The sequence below is a fragment of the Tauraco erythrolophus genome, chromosome Z (genome assembly GCF_009769465.1).
Source record: "Tauraco erythrolophus isolate bTauEry1 chromosome Z, bTauEry1.pri, whole genome shotgun sequence".
Lineage (NCBI taxonomy): Eukaryota > Metazoa > Chordata > Aves > Musophagiformes > Musophagidae > Tauraco > Tauraco erythrolophus.
This window is the reverse complement of record NC_141496.1, coordinates 47,386,535-47,405,733: the sequence shown is the minus strand read 5'-3', so window position 1 is coordinate 47,405,733 and position 19,199 is coordinate 47,386,535. Positions and strand designations below refer to the sequence as shown.

Sequence of the window (19,199 nt, the reverse complement as noted above, 5' to 3'; positions counted from 1 at the left end):
GTGTTATTGAAGAAGCTGGAAAACACCGATAAAGAGGATGTCGCAGACCACTGGTACCTCGTCTTCAGGAATCACAACCCAAAAGGCCGTTGTGATTCCCCTTGTGTATCAGAAGGCTCTTGCCTCAATTCTTAAGGGTCTCAATCCCAATCAAAGGCTATCCAACAGAGAGCTCTGACTCACTGCTCTCCAGAGGCTCCTACCTCTCCAATCTCCAGGAGGGAAATGCCCCACTCCCTGAGGGGAGTGCCCCGCCTTTAAGCCTCCCATAGGTCATGTGGTCTCCGGCTGGCCAACGTGACTCGCAGCACCTGTCTCGACAAGGCACAGGTGCTTCCCATGTAGCTGCCAGGAACCTTCTCCGACAAGAGGATGAGAAAGAAAAGGGAGTGTGAACAGCTGGTGCAGGGAGTGTGAGAAGCTAGCACAGGAGTGTGAGAAGCTGACATGGGGAGTATGGGAAGATGATATAGAGTGTGTGAGAAAATGATGTTTAGTTTAGCAGGTGAAAAATAGCTCCTTTTTAGGCATAGCCAATAGTGAAGTTAAAATAGGTGCGTGCACTATTGTTTGTAACCAATCGCAGCTGGGTGAGGGGCGCGTGGACACATCGTGGCTAGAGTGATGATCTATAAAAGCTGCCTGTATAACAATAACAAAGGTCACTCTGCTATCACATCTACGGAGTCCGTGCATTTAGCCACCGCAGATTCATTGTGTAAAGCAGACTGAAGTTTCACATTTGAGATGCAAACTAGCACAGGGCTTCAGTAAAATGTTCTAATGATTTTACACTCATTGTGCACTATTTCCTTTTTATTTGAACAATTTTGTAAAATTTAGAAGTTTGTTTCTAGAATTTTTAAATGTTGCAAACGGAGGGATACTATTAAAACATGTGACTTTTAAAAACCTGAAAAAATACTTTTAAAATTATCTGTCACCATAGCGGTGAGTGAATGAGCTCAGTAGTCCAGCTTTCCATGCTGCCTGTGCACATCTCTCATTGTTGGTCCATCGGGGCAGGAAGGAAGTGCCTGGGTTCAGTTCTTGGTGTTCTGTAAAGCTTCTATGAGAGCTTTGTTGTATTCTGTGACCAGCTTTCTCACGTTCTTCATTATTGGCTGGTAGTCACTCTCCTGACTTTTTGTTGCTATGACTGATTAGAACGATTCAAGGAAACAAACTGCCAGTACAAATATTAGCATAATTAGAGATCATAAGAGAACTACAATATAGTAAATTTCCTTCAGTGAAAACTGTCAAGGTTGCAAATAATGGAAAAAACTCAAATTGGGTGTAAGAGATGTACACCACTTTACTAGCTGCCATCTCATGCGAAGCATGGTAAAAAGAAGAAATTACATGCCTGAGTCAGATTTTTTTTTCAGGTATACAGGCAGTAAGTCCCTCGTGGAAGACCCTGCCCATTGTCACATTGCAAACTAAACCATTTCAAGGCACTCATCTATGTACAGCCAGTCCAGGAGAGCAGGATCTTTCTTTCCACTAGCCCAAGCAGACAAAAAACTGGGTCTAAGGGTCTGCACTTGGATAGGTAATACATTGTAGCAAGTTAGGAGGAGCTTTTAATATCCTGATCAACTTTTTTTCTTGGTTTATTTTACATTTTTTTTTCTATTAGAAAAAGTAGGATCTAAGATTCTCGTCATACTAAAATATTCCTGTAGAGTCTTCTTCATAGAAGTGGCTTTAATTACATTATGTTGTCCAGTTTTCAGATTTCTTCTAAGAATTAGAGCACTTAACCATATATGAGACACAGATCATTTGGTATATGAAAAAGGTAACACTATATGCAGATCCTATATTATTATTATTTTGTCCCTGATGGCTAGACTATTACAGAATTGCCTGAAATATATTCTTGTGTCATCTGCTGAGACATGTAGAAATGTCCATTGTCCAACACACAACAACAGATGATAAGGTCTAGTTTTGCTGTTACTTTTACTAATTACATTTGCACTATAATAATCTAACAGTGATTCTATGCATCTTTGAGATTTCAGAGGTTTTTTTCCTAAATCACTTTAAAGAAGTGATTTTATTGCAGTGAATTCAAAGTCCGTAGAATATAAAATAAAAGTGCAACTCTGCCCTACTCGGCTCTCTACAGTAACTATGGAGAATAGTACAAGATAAGGAGAACCATCAATTCTAGATAAAAAAACTTCAGTGCTTTTGCTGATTTCAAAAACTACCTTATGAAAGTCACTTGCAGCAGGTAAGATTTTGCTGATGTTTAGGAAGGTCTTATATGATTAGTGGAATGTAAATCTTTAATTAGCATCACAAAATGAGAGAGATCCAACGCAGTTCCCCTATCCCAGCCCATTTTGCAGTTAAAACACCTCCTTGTCATATCTTAGCACATTTATCTGGGTTTTATGCCTCTAACATGCAATTCCTCTTTTATTTGATAAGAAATACATTAAATACATACAATTTGTTGTTTACTTTTTCATCATTGATACTTATGGTGTTTTAAAACTACAAAACACCGTGCAAAGTCACCATGCTATACTGATCTTCAAACAATGCTACACTTGCTGGATAATTTCAGGTAAGACTGGACAGATGTGAACATGATATCTGTATGAAACCTAATGGCAAAAGTAACCCAACAGGAAAAACTCCAGATTGCAACACAAACGTTATGCTTTGGGATCCATAAAATTATTTCAGGCAACACATGTAAGTTTGGCTATATATAATATCTATCTGCTAACCAGACATTTGCAAAGCATTGCCTTTCCCCTCCTCCCCTGTCTCCTGCTCCTCATTCCGTCCTGTCTTATTCTGCCAGAGGAAACAGACTTCTTCCTTAATTAATACAGTGCATGAATTTTACTCTATTTCTTAGAGAAAAGGATACATTCCTTCATCATAAAGTTATTTTGCTCATGGTGCTGCCACTTCCTCTCCAAATTTGTAAGCTGAAAACACAAGAAGAGCCAAAAAAGAAAATGATAATTACTACATATGTACTTTATCCAAAGAATCTCCCAAAAATGTTGTATCAATACCTTGTACTAGATCTATCACCTGGCAAGATCAAAGTTATTTCACAAAAAAAACCCACAGAAATAAGAAACAATGGCAAAATGATTTTAAAGCTGCCAATGATTAACCTGTGTATAATTTAGCACTTCATACATCTATTTATATAAAAGCACTGCAAGCAACCATAGTGGTAGATGGAAAAACTCAGATAAGAATTCAAGACTTGTCATATAGAGAAACGTGTAAGCAAGTAAAAAGTAAAAAGGTGAACACTTCAAGGAGATACTACCTCTCATTACACTTTATATCATTTAAATGATCTCTTCTTAAAATCAGTAAGATCTAAAATCACCAAAGATACAATATTTCCTGACACTGTCTTGGACTTGGAGCTATACAGAAGAAACTTCCTTACTTCCATAGTTCAGTTTCCTGTCTGATGCCAGAAGCTGCGATAAGAACAGAGCTGCAGTGAGAAGATTGTAGGAGTGTGGGTTAAGTGCTGGCACTTCTTCAATACTTTCAGCATCAACAGGAAACTAATGTGGACATTATATCGATGGCCACTTCCTTACAATACAATTTTATACTATTTGTTTTTCTGATGCTACTGTTCAAGGTTCTGCATTTCAAGATAATGCAGATGTTATTTTTAAATGCAGAATCTGAAAATCATTCTGAGACTAAACTTTCAGTGGAAACTAAGGTAATAAACTAGGAAAATATTACAACATTTTACTTAAAAATGTATTCTTAAGTTAGAAGATAAGAAAATAGTTGCTATATAACTCAAAACAAATCTTACAGTGAAGAATCAGTTATCTAGTGTACTGGTTCACAGCAAACATGGCAGTCATTTCTTTCCAAGATACGATATTTCTGACCAATTGTAATTTTTATTGCCCCCTTTGTAGATGTTGCTACATGCAATACAGCTGGTAAAGGAGGCTAGGTTTAAAGTACTGTCTGACATACACCACAAGAAACATTCAGTGCATATTTATAGTAACTCCTTGAACGCTACAATCCATATAGTTGACTGCTTGCAAAATGGCCCAAACCCTCAAGACACGTAAACGCCGTTCGCACTTCAAAATGCTTGATGCATGTCAATGAAGCAGCTATTTTAAGATACACCTTTATTTGCTCTCATTACATAAAAAGCAGGGAAACAAATCTTTTTTGCACACCTGGAAATAGAACTGCCACAGCTTAATGAGCTGAAGAAATGCTGTACTATTACTATTTTATATAAACTTTTCAGCATCATTAGGCAAGTATGTTAACACTGGCTAGGTATCTATTCCTGATTTACAAAATCTCTAGGAATAAGAATCTGATCTTTGCATAAAAAATACACAATATCTGAGCTTTTGCAGACTTTGGCAGGAAGCTTTGGGGATTCATATAATCACTCTAGAGTTAGCTCACAATGTTCATATGCCCGAGTGTCTACCTCCTCATTTAGAGTTATGCCCTCTCATCTGCTCCATAAAGTTCATTTCAGAAGAAAGTTAAAGATGTACAAATATCACCTTCAGCTTTTAACTGAATTAGAAAAAAGTAATAGTTCTAATGGACAAAGATCTCAACAACCTGAACAATAAAAATCGGTGAAACGCAGCAAAAATAATCAATTTCCATTTTTCAGCTTATTTTGAGGTTATCCATTTTCTTTCTGTCCATTCAAGCCTATATGCCTGTTAAGTTCTGTTACCAAAATGGCAGTAATTTATAGGTGTCTATAATGTAAGAATCAAAGCTGCTCAAGAATTTATAAACATTTTATTTCCTGATTCAGTTTTGAAATGCAAATATACTCATGCACCAAAGTTCCTTGGGTTTAAAGGAGTCTGAACAAACCCTAAAACTTCAGTGGTCTGCAAAGAGCAAAAGGATTGGAAAAAGGGAAACAGAACTAATAATACAGGTTGCAAGAAAAAAACCTTACCACTATAACTTGAAAAGGAAAAGAGATCTTATCTAATTAGTAGTGACTTTTTTTTTTCCCTGTAGTTTCTGTCTAAGTTGGTCCTCAAAACTCCTCAAGAAAAGGAAGGGCAAAAGAGAGAGAGTTCTGAGCAAGATTAATGCAAACTTAAAACAAAATATTCGCAAAATTTTTAAGTTCAGAAAGACCTCTGCCTAGTAACTTTGAAATCCAAAGCTCACAGGAAATTTATTGGCACAATATTAGCTTTTGTTTGAAAACAGAAAATATGGCTATGCATTTTCAACACGTAACTTTGAAAACTCCCTGAGAAAGAATAAACTGATTCCGTCCATACAATGCTTCATCTGCATGAGAAAATCGAAACTGCGATAAAAACATCTGAAGAGGTAATATGTAGTGTGTACTGTACCTGACGATGTGTCTCATTTTCTTGCAGCTCTCTCTTTAGCGTGTCATACTCGGCATTCAAGTGTTCCATTATTTTCTTGAAAGCATGGCTACGTCTTGTTAATTTTTCTTTGTCGTCTTGGAGTCTCTAGTTGGAAAAAACCCAACACAAACCAATTAATAGATGAGTTCATTTGCTGTGGGCTGCAGACAAAGTATTTTAACTCAGCTTTCATGATGCTACTTTTTTCTTCCTTTCAGAACAAGATCATACACATAAAGAACTCATACGGCTTTTCTCTAGCAATGCATAATCTATCCTAAGGACAATATTCAATGGTTATGACCAAGTTGTAGGCTTAGACCATACTATATCAGCACAAGTGGGAACACTAATGTTAAGAATTTGTAGAAATTTGTCACATGTGAAATGGGAAATGCTCTAGATGAAGTTTGTCTTAGAGCGAACAGACATAGGATAGATTTTTCTTTTTTGTTTGAGTTCCGTGGTTAGATTGCTAAATTCAAACCTATGGGTAAAGTCATACGTTACAGCAGAAAAGTTCATTTGAATCACCAAAATAAATGGGAAATTTTGTGGAAGGAAGTTATCAAGAGGTATGCAGCTGATAGTCTGCTACATGTACCCCGTTAATAAGTCACGTATATAAGCAGAGAAGCATTTGAATTCATTTGCACTGGTGTGCAAGCCCAGTTTTCAGCTATAGGTCAGGATTGCCAGTCTTAGACTTGGATTCCCCTCCATCAGGTGCTCAAAACCACCCAAATTCTGTATAATCCAAGGTTTCACTCCTTTCCTTACCTTCTTCTTTTCTTCTCCTGATGCTTTCAGGGCTGGCAAATTATTATAGACCTCCAACTCCGTTTTTGTTTGTTCAATTTTGTCTTTAAGAGAAGCCAGTTCATCAACCATCTTGCCTTCCAAGAGTTCCATCTTCTGTAAGTCCATCTGCAGTTTTTGACTCTCTAGACCAGCAGATACACAATCTCTATTTAACAGTACTTTTTGTTTCATGATACATTGCCCAGTATATAAAGATTTATGCTATACTTAAGCAATACAAACAGCTTCTGTATCTCTTTCTGATTTTGATATTCATGGAATGTTAATGTGAATGAAAGAAAAAGATTTGATCTTCATAATCATCCCATAAATCAGACTCCTATATTACAGTTACTGTATTATACTTCGTAACTGAAGAGTAATGAAAATGTGGTGATTTTCTATATCACAGTGTGGTATTTTATTGTTAAAGTTGTTTATAGTATCAGTCAATTTCAAGTCTTAAAGCAGTGGTGATACTTTAAAAAGTTGCGAACAACTCAATTTTTTTGTTAGTTTTCAGCATCATGTTGTTCTTACTTATGTTGCTTGTATATGATTAGACTTAGTTTTACGAGACCAAATAGCCAAATGTGATTTAAACATTTGCTCTGTACAGGAACCACTTCCATATCTCCACAGAATAAGAACTGTCATAGCTTACAAAATAAGCATGTGCTACAACATATAACATTTACTTCTGATAGTCCATTAAAAAGAAACAACAGAGATACAGGTACTTAGAAGTATGGACGGATTCTTACACGAAGAGAGATGTAAAGACTGAAACTGTCAGACATGAGATGCTTAAGAGAGGACACAATAAAGATACCCGCACGCACATACAAAAAATACTTTGATCCAGTTTTGGGGAGAAGTTATCCACCCTGACTTTGGAAGGACGAGATGTGGCTAGAGTTGTTTTAGATGGTTTTCTGACCTGCAGCCTTGTCATTGTATTTTCTTCATGTTCCTGCACATTTAAACACATGGCTACATACTCTCATGTTTCAGAGCTGTGTCTAACTCAGAAGAATGACACAAATAATGCAGGGTGGGTTTTTTGACATTCTAAAATATCAGGCAAAGTGGGGAACTGGGAGGGATGAGACAGCACAAAGAAACTTCTCTCGGCATAGGCTGTATATTTTGCTCACAGACTTAGGTTTGTGCCGATCACCTGAAAAAAGGGTAGGAAATTTTCCCCTTAACTTAACCAAGGCAGAAGAGATCTTTATGGCAGAAGGGAGTGGATGTGCATACATGACAGAGGGAGAGTTCACCTTTCTAAAAACTGTAAGTATGGTTTCCTTACTGGAATTATTTGATAAATCTCACCTGATCAAAACCCTGTCATAGCAAGATTTTGGTACTCATACCTCCTCTTGTGTATTTATGCCATATACTCTATTTTTAGAGTGAAATACTGGCTTTAATCAATATTTCTGGCTTGTTACAGAGTGCATTGGTGACTTCTTTAGGAGCCTCAAAATAAAAAAAAAGACAAGTCAAGATTTTTTGGCCAGGCTTCAAGGCCAGGTTGGATGAGGCTTTGGGCAACCTGGTGTAGTGGGGGGTTTCCCTGCCCATGGCAGGGGGGTTGGAACTAGATGATCTGTGAGGTCCCTTCCGACTCTAACCATTCTATGATTCTATGATTCTATTCTATGATTTTTATGTACAATATGTAATTATCCTGAGGAACATACTTCCATAAGCTAAGATTGAAACGATCCTGTATGTGCAAAGAACATTTATACAAATATGAAAAATTTCCATACCAGTAAAAAGAATGGTTTAAAAATAAAAGGTTTGGAACTGCATTGCATGTCTGTGATTCAATGTTTATGCTGTCTTCCACCTTAAAGGGCTTAAGAAAACACTTTCTCTGTGTCTAGAATATTTCATAACTGTCCATAGCTTCACATTGAAGTTTCTGTTATTGGTTAATGTCAGATCCTAAAAAACGACTGAACAGACCACAGCTCTACTTCTCTTGTTCCTACAGCACTTTGGTTTAAAGACAGGCAAATGCTTACGGACCTCAATAAATCAGGGCTTTAACACTAAAAAGAGTAAAAAACAGAATTATGAAATAAAAATAATTCAAATTGGAGAGAAATAGCAGAAAACAACTTTAGATTTTCTTTAAGATTTATTTAGGCCTCATAACAGCATTTTCACTTTTTATATAGTTGTTTTAATATTTATATTTTGTTACTTAAAAATAATAGATAGTAACAACATAGATGCCAAAAAGCCAGAAGGGATTCTTAGACTGTTCTATATATATACTGTAAAAACTTGGTGAGACAGCAGGCTATTCCTATCCATTCACACTTTCTGGAGAAAAGGGAAGAAACTGGAAGGGGTGAATTTTATCCTTATCCAGCAACCGCCTCAATGAAAAAAAATCAAAACTAAAAACCCACAAAAAAAAAACTTCTCTAGGGGAAGAGACAGGAAGAGGATGCAGCCCAGTTCCTTCTGATAGGCCATGAAGTTGCAGCGTCTAGCAGGCAGTGTGTACACAGCAGCAAACTCTTAGACCAAACTACACTGACCCAGGGAAATGTTTTTGGGAAATTATGCCATCAGCACTTTTGTTTACTCTTCATGGTTTCCTTTTTTTTTTTTTTTTTTTTTTTACTTACTCTTTTTTTTTTTTAAGAGTTCTTCTAGTGGACTTTTAATATCTTTGTTACGGCAAGAAAATATGGAAATCCATACTTTAATCACAACAAAGGAATCCCGAAGATGACTGTGCTATAATTCAAGGATTAGGAAGAACTTCAACTGTGCAAACTGAACATTCACCATATTTTTGAAAAAATCTTAAGTTGTTTATTACAGTATCTGTGACTCCCACCTTTCAGAAACTTACTTATGAATCATTTAAATGATCTACTCAAAATTATGTACTGTAACTTCCTTCTCCCCCCGGCGAAGAAAGAAATATGTCTTTCAATAACGTCTCTATACTGCTATGTGCTTCCAGAACATCCTTATATTGTACAGTAATAAGAACTGATGCTTACACGAAAGAACAAAAAGTCATATTTCAACTTGTAATGTATGGCCCAGCTTTTTAAACTACGCTAGAACTGCAAAATGCTTGCAGGCAAGCGAACGCTAAATGCACAAACACACAACGGAACAATTTCTGTAACATTCTGTGCATAACAACTTATTTGCACGTAACTACTTTGAAGTTACAAAACAGGCTCCTATTTTGAAAATTACCAAGTACAGCGAGTAATAGCCTTCTAACAAAATGATTTATGGTTCTTAATTCCTGCCCCTTCCTTTCAGCCAAACAAAGAAGGAAAGGATTAGCTGAACCAATAATGATATTGGCAAAGGCTTAGAATTATGAGAACAATTCCACTATAGTGCAAATACAGAACTAAACAGATACTTGTTACGGAAATGAAAAAAAAACATTGTCTGCTTTTTGAAATTACAGGCAAGATCCTGCAGATTCGTACACTTCATTTTAAGTATTTGAGTATTTCCAAAATGAAGTAAAAATGAATATTCACTTTGCAGAATCAAAGCCTGAGAATTTGACAGCTATTCACTGTTGTTGCCAGTTATTCTCCCACAGTACATACCCTTTCAGAAAAGCACAAACCATAAGTAAATGATACTAAGAATTATGTTTACAAGTAATACATGGTTAGATAACTGCAGAAGTCTTTAATTTAATTTATCAAACACTATTTTAATACTATGAAAAACGTTTCTTTCAAGGTGGATATTAGTAAAGTTAAACTTCTAGCCCAAAGAACTTTGTACCCCTCTATTAAAATACATCTGTTTAACATGTATCTGTGCAAGGAAGCTGATCATTTACTGATAATAGTAAGTGAAATACCCCTGAGGAATATAAATAACTTGTTATCCACAAGAGTTTCAATTTGTCAACTTGCCACTGCATTTGCATTTTAATATTTGGAGATCACTGATCTTGTACTTGCTATTAGTGTAACACGTTAAGTAATTTTAATTTTTTTAAGGAATGAATTTGAAAATTCATTGCTGATCTCACCTGTAAGCAGATTCTTAGCAGTGCTCTGTGATTTCTGCATTTCATTTGATTTGAAAGTGAGGTCTTCCTGCATAATCTTCAGTTCTTGATTGGTAACAGATGAAATTTGTTTCATACGATTCACATTCTGTGTGTTACCAACAACAAAAAGGAGAACATGTTGTATCTTTGAAACAACAAATGGTCACCGGAAAAGTAAAAAACTCTTCTGTCCTAGTGCATTGAGGAGTATTTAGCTTTTCGACCACAAAGACTGAAAATACTGGAAATGGTCTGGAGTGATTTAAATGTGAATGTTTTTAATTCTGCCAACTTTTCATAAAAGATGTACTGGCACGCCAGTGAAGATGAAACAAAAACGCAGCAAGTACAAACTGTGTTGCTATATTGATCTCTTCTAAAGTAAGCGTCATTACCTAAAATGTACTTTACGGTGTATCATACTGAAATAGTTAGAAGACAATTCAAGTGATGATATAATCGAAGTCTTACTCATCTGAAAGGTTTCTGTGAGAAAAAATTCCATGGGAACCAAAAACGTAAAAGGAAAAAATGTTTTGAAAGTGCAAAAAGATGGCAGACTGCAAATGGAAAAAATTTCTAAAGTGTATACATTAATTATGACACAGCAGGGTATTCCAGACATAATTTTAGTAGATTAGAGAGATGACTGGAATATTTTAAATTACTTAATAGTAGTGACAGAATACTCATGAACTGAGATTTGCAGACTTTAGGTAAAAATATTGCAGTAGTTTTATTTGCAGTATTCTGAAATGTTTATCATGAATGGAATAATGTTCATTATAGCAAAGATGATGAGTTACAGCAATTATGCAAACATTTATTTTATTCTGGTCACAAGTATCATCTAATATTCAAAACTCCCCAGAAATAAAGAAAAATCAAACAAATCTTTTTTTTTTTAAAAAAAACCCACAAACCTACAGCTGTACATCTTTAAATATTAAATCCTGTTAAAACATTATTATGCAGATACTGACTGGATAATATATAAAAACCACCATCCTTCTTTATCCATTCATTCTCCTATTCTGTGTTTCTAAATTCCCAGCTTGCTACAGGAGGAGGGAAATATACTTACCCTGCTTGAGTGCTCCAAGAGTGCAACAATGTTGGCTTCTATTTGGGCCTTACGTTCCAATTCCTGATTCTTCACCTCTTCAAAAGTCTCAAGAAAATCTAGAAATCAACAAACATGATAAAGAAGGCTGCTATTTGCATGGGTACAGCGCAAGCCCTTGTTGCTTCCAGTCAAAACTTCCTGTTAAATTGTAAGCTGTACAATTTCAGACTAGTTACTTTAAGATTAATAGTTTATTTAAGAGACAGGTGGTAGAATCATTGAAACCTGTCAACTTATGGGTTGGAATTAAAAAGAGGACAATTTTTCCAGAGACACCTACTTGACTGATTAATGACAAAAGGTCACCACCTTCTTGCATACTGTTTATGTGAGAATTGCCACCCAATGTGAAAGGAGTTTCATCACCATCATTTCTGACATCCTTCTGAATGCTTGTCCCAGTAGCTGTTTCAGTCTTCTGAAAACAATTAAAATGGTCTACTAAAGGAAACAGGTGACTTCACTGTCTCTAATGGCCTGGACTAAATGCCAAACACTGCTAAGGACTTGAGACCAATATCTACCTGTCATCATCGCCGATGACACCAAGCTGTGTGGTGCCGTCGACACGCTGGAAGGGAGGGATGCCATCCAGAGGGACCTTGACAGGCTGGAGAGGTGGGCCCGTACCAACCTCATGAAGTTTAACCAGGCCAAATGCAAGGTCCTACATCTGGGTCGTGGCAATCCCAGGCACAAATACAGACTGGGTGGTGATTGGATCGAGAGCAGCCCTGAGGAGAAGGACTTGGGAGTACTGCTGGACGAGCAGCTCAATATGAGCCGGCAATGGGCTCTTGCGGCCCAGAAGGCCAACCGTGTCCTGGGCTGCATCAAGAGGAGCGTGGCCAGCAGGTCGAGGGAGGTGATTGTCCCCCTCTACTCTGCCCTCGTGAGACCTCACTTGGAGTACTGCGTCCAGTTCTGGAGTCCCCAACATAAGAAGGACATGGACCAGTTGGAGAGGGTCCAGAGGAGGGCCACGAAGATGATAAGAGGGCTGGAGCACCTTTTCTATGAGGACAGGCTGAAAGAGTTGGGGCTGTTCAGCCTGGAGAAGAGGAGGCTCCGGGGTGACCTTATAGCGGTCTTCCAGTACCTCAAGGGGGCCTACAGGAAAGATGGGGAGAGGCTGTTCAGGAGGGCCAGTTATGATAGGACAAGGGGTAATGGTTTTAAAATAGAGGGAGGTAGGTTCAGGTTGGATATTAGGAAAAAATTTTTTACTATGAGAGTGGTAGAACACTGGAACAGGTTGCCCAGAGAGGTGGTGGATGCTCCATCCCTGGAGACGTTCAAGGCCAGGTTGGACAAGGCCCTGAGCAACCTGATCTAGTTGGAGATATCCCTGTTCCTTGCAGGCGGGTTGGACTAGATGACCTTTGAAGGTCCCTTCCAGCCCTAACCATTCTATGATTCTATGATCTCTTTCTTTCTGTATGCTGTCCCTTTGCTACATCTCTAATCTATGTTCACGCTAGTAAGTGTCCAACTGAATCTGACAAGACAGTTGTAATGGTAGTATGCACCCTGTATTTGTGTCCTAGGTATTACACTACATTGTATTCCTGGTGACAGACATATTGCAAAAAAGGTGCTGGAGACATCACATGAAAGTCAGAGATCCATCAAGATGCTACTTAGGCCTATAAGCTATGATCATCCCTCTCCTGCTGGGTCTCCTCCTGAAACATGGCTTATATACACAGGAGTACTCAGGAAATGCAAGAGTTTGCTAACTTTCTAGCTGGATGAAAAAGGGGAGAAGTGGTCATTTGAGAAAGAAGGATTAGATACTAGTAAATTCAATTATTTGGGAAGAGAGAAAGACGACAGGAGGAACTACTTAATGAAATACTGACAAATCCTGAAGGGATGAGGACTGACTAGAGATTTGTGGATCCCAGAACATCCTGGATTTTTTAAAAACACCTGATTTTAAAATTCGTTACTAATAAAACTTTTATGGATAAGAAAACTATTGTAATATCTGACATCATCTGCAATGCTGTCCATGAAAGAGCTAACCGAGACACTTCACGAAGTGCAGCTTCTAAAACTCTTAGAGGGGAAAATGTGCATTATAAGGACCAAGGGACGACACTAAGTTACTACAAAGACTACCCCTGAGGCAGAGATTTCAGGATGAAAACCACTTGGAATTCTTAGAAGTCAATGGATGGCATTAGGCAACACATTTGCAATGTGCACAGCTGATTGCTAAATAGAATGACTAGTTCTGATGCAGATGCAGTTGGCTCAAAAGTTGAAATAAAGTTTCGGTCCACCTGACACTGACCAGTAACGGCAGAGACAGTACTTGGCAAGAAGGTAAGAAGGTTTACCTTTTGCCAACACTGCCGTGAACCAGTAATCACAAACATAGTTAAAACTATGATCATGGAGCAGATGCTCCTGGAATCTATGCTAAGGCACATGGAAAATAAGGAGATGATTGCTGACAGCCAGCATGGCTTCACTAAGGGCAAATCGTGCCTGACACATTTGGTGGCCCTCTAGGATGAGGTTACAGCATTGGTGGATAAAGAAAGAGCAATTGATGTCATCTACCTGGACTTGTGCAAAGCATTTGACTCTGTCCTGTATGATATCCTTGTCTCTACATTGGAGAGACATGGATTTGAGGAAGGACCACTCAGATAAGGAACTGGTTGTATGGTCGCACTCAAAGAGTTGTGGTCAACGGCTCAATGTCTAAGTGAAGACCAGTGACGAGTGGTGTTCCTCAGGGGCCTGAGGTCTGACTCTGTTTAACATCTTTGTCAGTGACACGGACTGTGGGATTGAGTGCAGCACCCTCAGCAAGTTTGCTGATGACACCAAGCTGTGTGGTGTGGTTGACACACTGGAGGGATGTTGTCCAGTGGGACCTGGACAGGCTAGACAGGTGGGCCTGTGCAAACCTCGTGACAAAACTGAGACTGAAACAGTGGAATTAGGACCTAAGAATTCTACCTATATGATTCGACTAGTGTTTTTCTCCTTTGGCTTTCTGGATCTTTTTATGTGGGTTTTTTTTTTTCAAACCTTCTTTGAATTTATTTAGAAACATTAAGTAAGGTCCATATTTACATCTCATCTCATTGTTTTTCTGAAAGCAACTCTCCTTTTCATCACACCTGTCTGATCAACCTTTTTTAATTTGAATGATGGGTATTTCATAAAAATTGAATAGAAGAGACTGCAAGAGGTCATCTAATTAATTCACTCGCCTCAGGACAGAAACAACTGTATGCCAGTAATTCAGATGTTTGTCTATACTCTTCTTACAGACAGCTCATGATAGATACTCTACAATCCTCCTGAACAACCTACTCCAACGCTTGGTGAGTTTTAATGTTAGAGTTTTTTCTAGTATCCAAGCCAAAAACTTTCTGCAGCTATCTGTATTACTACTTTTCTATCCTCTACGTATATGCAGATAGATCAGTCACTTATTATTTGAAACAGTCTTTTTACACATCTGACAACTGTCGTAAATTCTCTAAAATAAAAGACTTTTTCTTTAATAACTTCCTTGCATGTCATGCTTTCCGTGTCTCTTATCAGTCTCTTCAGGACTGCCAACCTCTCTCTTTAAGTGCAGAACTAGAGACAATTCCAACTGAAGCCTTCCTCAATGCACAGAGAACAAGATTCTTTCATTTGGCTGACAAATTACACTCCCATGTATCCCTGTTGCTGTGGTATTCTCTCTTCCATGTTAGTGTGATACTGTTCACTTCCATGTTAGTGAGCTATGTTCACTTTGTCTTCCATTGTAACTGAGCCATACCACAGACCAACGCTTAGTGAACTGCTCCCTGCTCTGTATTTTTCTGTTGATCACTCTGCCCAGGTGTATAAACTTACACTTAATCCTTCTTGAACTTTTTGTACTTAATTTCTAATCTGTCATAAGCATTTTAAATTCTAACCCTGTCCTCCAACACGATTTCAGCTTTTCCAATGTAGCATTTTATGTGAAACTATATATTTACTCTCTCTCCTGTCATCCAACTGATTAATAAAAATATTGACTAACCTGAACATTCAACACACCGCAAAACTCTACTCATTACATCCTTACATCTTGACAGTGAATCCTTCATAACTAATAATCATATAATCAAATGCACAGTATAGAATCATAGAATCATAGAATGGCATAGGCTGGAAGGGACCTTAGAGATTATCTAATCCAACCTCCCTGTCATGGGCAGGGATGCCTCTCAACTAGATCAGGCTACTCAAGGCTCCATCCAACTTAGCCTTGAACACCTCCAGGGAGGGGGCATCCACAACTTCTCTGGGCAATTTATTCCAAAGTCTTACCACCCTCGTACTGAAGAATTTCTTCCCAAGATCTAATCTAAATCTGTTCTCCTTCACCTTAAACCCATTTCCCCTTGTCCTATCAGTGGACACTCTTGTAAAAAGTCCCTCCCCAGCCTTCCTGTAGGTTCCCTTCAGGTATTGGAAGGCAGCTATTAGTTCCCCCCGAAGTCTCCTCTTTTCAAGGCTGAACAATCCCAGCTCCCGCAACCTGTCCTCGTAGTAGAGGTGCTCCAGCCCCTGGATCATCTTTGTGGCCCTCCTCTGAACACGCTCCAACAGATCTATGTCTCTCTTATGGTGGGGACACCAGAACTGGACTCAGTATTCAAGGTGGGGTCTCACAAGAGCAGAGTAAAGGGGGAGAATCATCTCTCTTGACCTGCTGACCACGCTTCTCTTGATACATCCCAGGATGCGGTTGGCCTTCTGGGCTGCATGAGCGCACAGGTAATAGTATAATAGTATAGGGTAATATATGAGTATAGAGTAATATAATAGTGTAAGGTAATATATATAATAGTATAGGGTAGTAGTAAACAGTACCTCCCTAGCTTGCTTCTAAGAACACCATGAGACAGCAGCAGAAGACGTACTGAAGTCAAAGTATACATCATCTGCTGCTCTTTCCTTGTTCTGTAGTATTTTTCTGTCAAAGAAGGAAATTAGTTGCTTGTTCTTGACAGATCAATGCCAGTGTTATTCATATACCGATTTCTGTACCTCTAACAAATTGTTTGCTTCCTTGTTTTTTCCACAATCTTTCCGGAAAGTGATTGTAAGCTGAGTGGTCTATACTTCCCTGGCTCTTGTTCTTCAAGACAGGTTTGGTATTTGCCCTTTTCCCATCTCTAATATCCCTTCATTCTGAAACCTCTTAGTTAATCTCAAACAGCTCTGGAACTGTATCAGTATCCTCTGATGAAGGGCAGAAACAGAAGCAAAACCCCGAAAGTCAGAAGGATCATGAAGACCTGCTTTCATGGTCTGTATTCATACTGAAAATCAAGATCAAATGAACTTTTCCCCTTCTGCTTCTCAGGAAATTAGGTAATTTAAAAATGCAGAAACTCTCTAAAGTATGCTCTTACCCATCTTTCCTCATTGTCAGCTGAGACCTTTCTTTCAGTATGATTTCATCTATATAGAGAGAGACCTTTCTTTCAGTATGATTTCCTCAGCTGACAATGAGGAAAGATGGGTAAGAGCATACTTGGTAGAGATGGTAGACATAAGTTATATTGAACATTTTTTCAGAATACTGTTAAAAAAAAGTATACACTTTGGCCTTCATGGCATACTTATTGATCATTTTCCTCTTTTGCTGAGTAACAGACCAACTTTTTTTGTAAGTTACCTCCTACATTATACTAGCAATAAGGTATATTTTTAAAACAGTTCTGTTTTCATCCTCTATTAGCTGCTGCTGAGGTCTCTACAACATTACGGAACTTTTAATATGGAAGAAAGCTTTAGCAGCATTCATCTTGAATGAAAAGATATGAGAAGCCTTAATTTCAAAGAACTATTTGATGTCTATGCTTGCCCATTTTGAAGTTCTGCTTTTAATCAGACCAGAACAGTTGGTTTAATGTCTCTGTTATTTAAGTTAATTAAAAAATGAATTTCAGCCTTGCTTTTATAAAATAAAGCTGTGTTCCTAAGACCTTTAATGTTTGATGAAAAGCCTTGAAAGATACTCCAAATATTTGTGACTGTCCAGTAATTTCTAAGATATCAATTATCTTGTTCTGAGGTAGATCAAAGAAACTTTATGCAAAGATCAGGAAATCAGTTTTTTCAGCTCTAAATTAACTGAGTGTTAATAATACAAGAAAACCTATATTTTAGTGGTTTTAGGTCTAATTAGAGCATATTAGACAACTTACTGTCCATGCTTTCTTCCCTCTTCTTCAGCTCTTTGTATTTCCAGTTTTCCTCTCCTGCAAGAGATGTAGCATTGATTTAACTTCATATTGTGTCAGTGCTTTATTCCTTTAGGTAGGCAAAATGTCAGCTTTAAATATAAAAATTCTACATGCCTAGAAACTACAGGACTTATCCCATGTCATTTAACTATCCCATGTCCCTTCAACTGTCTATGCCATACATATTTTATATTTAAAAAAAAACATAATTAGCTTAATGAATTAGCATCAATGCAATTTTGAGAACTTTTAGAGGTTAAAATTTTTGATAAATAAGATTGGGATAAATAAATGCTTTGAACAAAGGACGTTCATAGGATTTTTCTGAAGTCAGATGAATTTCAATAATAGAGAACAAATGCTTTTGTGTATTTTTGCAGTATGGTTAGTCAAAACTTTCTGCATCTCTGTTTAACATGCCATCCATTTCAATGGCACTCTCACATATTAGAATGGACTTTCATGAGGATACACAGCTTGTAAGCAACAGTGTGACAGTCTCAGGGAAATAAACAGGAAAACTGTACAAGCAATGGTATAGGAAAATAAAATGCACAGAAAGCTTTCTATAATGAAGTTTAAAAAGTCATTTCCACACTTACTCTTCATAGTGGTATTAGAAGTAATGAATAACATACAACACTTAATTCACTCCATCTTGAAATCTAACTATTGACTATAAATAGCTCTTAACTAAAATGTAATAGTAAAGCAGCAGATCTGATATATTTGTCTCAAGTTTCAAGAAGATGAGGCAGTTCAGCTCCTAAGATTAATTTTAAGTTTCAAACACCTAAACTTTTAATTGTTTGAGTCTTGCTCATTGATTCGTTTTTAGCCTAACCTTGTGACTTTAAAGAATACAAAGAAAAAGAATGAAGTAGATACAGATATAAATGAGGAAGCAAATTTCTCCAGGTCTTTTTACTTGTACACTCCCATGCTTTTCTTTTTATCTAGTATATACAAACAATAAGAACACCAGTGGGCCCCTAAGGGACTGTGATTCTGCTTCAGCTTCCTTGCAGCTGTGGCTTTGTTCCTTGCTGGACTCTCTCTTTCATTTTGCAAGGCAAGTTTCCAATACTTAGTAACTCAGTCTGTTCTACTCTTAAAAAGTCTAGTTACAGTGAACCATGAAACAGAGAGCTATGTGATCTCCCAAATATTTAAAGAAAAAAAAGTATTTGAAATACAGACTACAATCTTTAAAATGTCTTTACAAAGAAGTTTGCTTTAAAATATGGCATTACTACCTTAACATCTTAGCCTCTCATGCAATTTGTGAAGTCTTAGGTATATGTTTTTATGAGTTAATATTGATTTTGACTAATCAATTAAAGGTAACTGTTAATACATGGAACACATAATAAGTAGGTAAATATTTTACTTATTTAGATTTTCTTAGTGAAAACTAAAAATAGTTATTTCTACATTAAGGCCTGTTTATTTTGTTTATCCTACTCAAAAATGTTCCTAGCACTAAAATATTTAACCTGAAACATTAAAAAAATCCTCAGTTGTAA

General features: G+C 37.3%; 1 protein-coding gene across 2 annotated transcripts in view; it reads right to left on the bottom strand.

Moving 5' to 3' along the window:
- Positions 1 to 864: 864 nt before the first annotated feature.
- The window catches only part of IFT74 (intraflagellar transport 74), a 42,084-nt gene continuing 23,749 nt past the window's right edge, over positions 865 to 19,199 (bottom strand). For both annotated transcript variants that reach the window (XM_086628796.1, XM_086628797.1), the window contains exons 14-20: positions 17,635 to 17,688; positions 11,369 to 11,466; positions 10,264 to 10,390; positions 6,192 to 6,355; positions 5,391 to 5,516; positions 2,900 to 2,960; positions 865 to 1,159 (exon numbers count right to left, since the gene is read on the bottom strand). In XM_086628796.1, the coding sequence (XP_086484922.1) occupies positions 1,044 to 1,159; positions 2,900 to 2,960; positions 5,391 to 5,516; positions 6,192 to 6,355; positions 10,264 to 10,390; positions 11,369 to 11,466; positions 17,635 to 17,688 (746 nt within the window). In that variant the 3' untranslated portion in view covers positions 865 to 1,043. The remainder of the gene's footprint in view (positions 1,160 to 2,899; positions 2,961 to 5,390; positions 5,517 to 6,191; positions 6,356 to 10,263; positions 10,391 to 11,368; positions 11,467 to 17,634; positions 17,689 to 19,199) is intronic.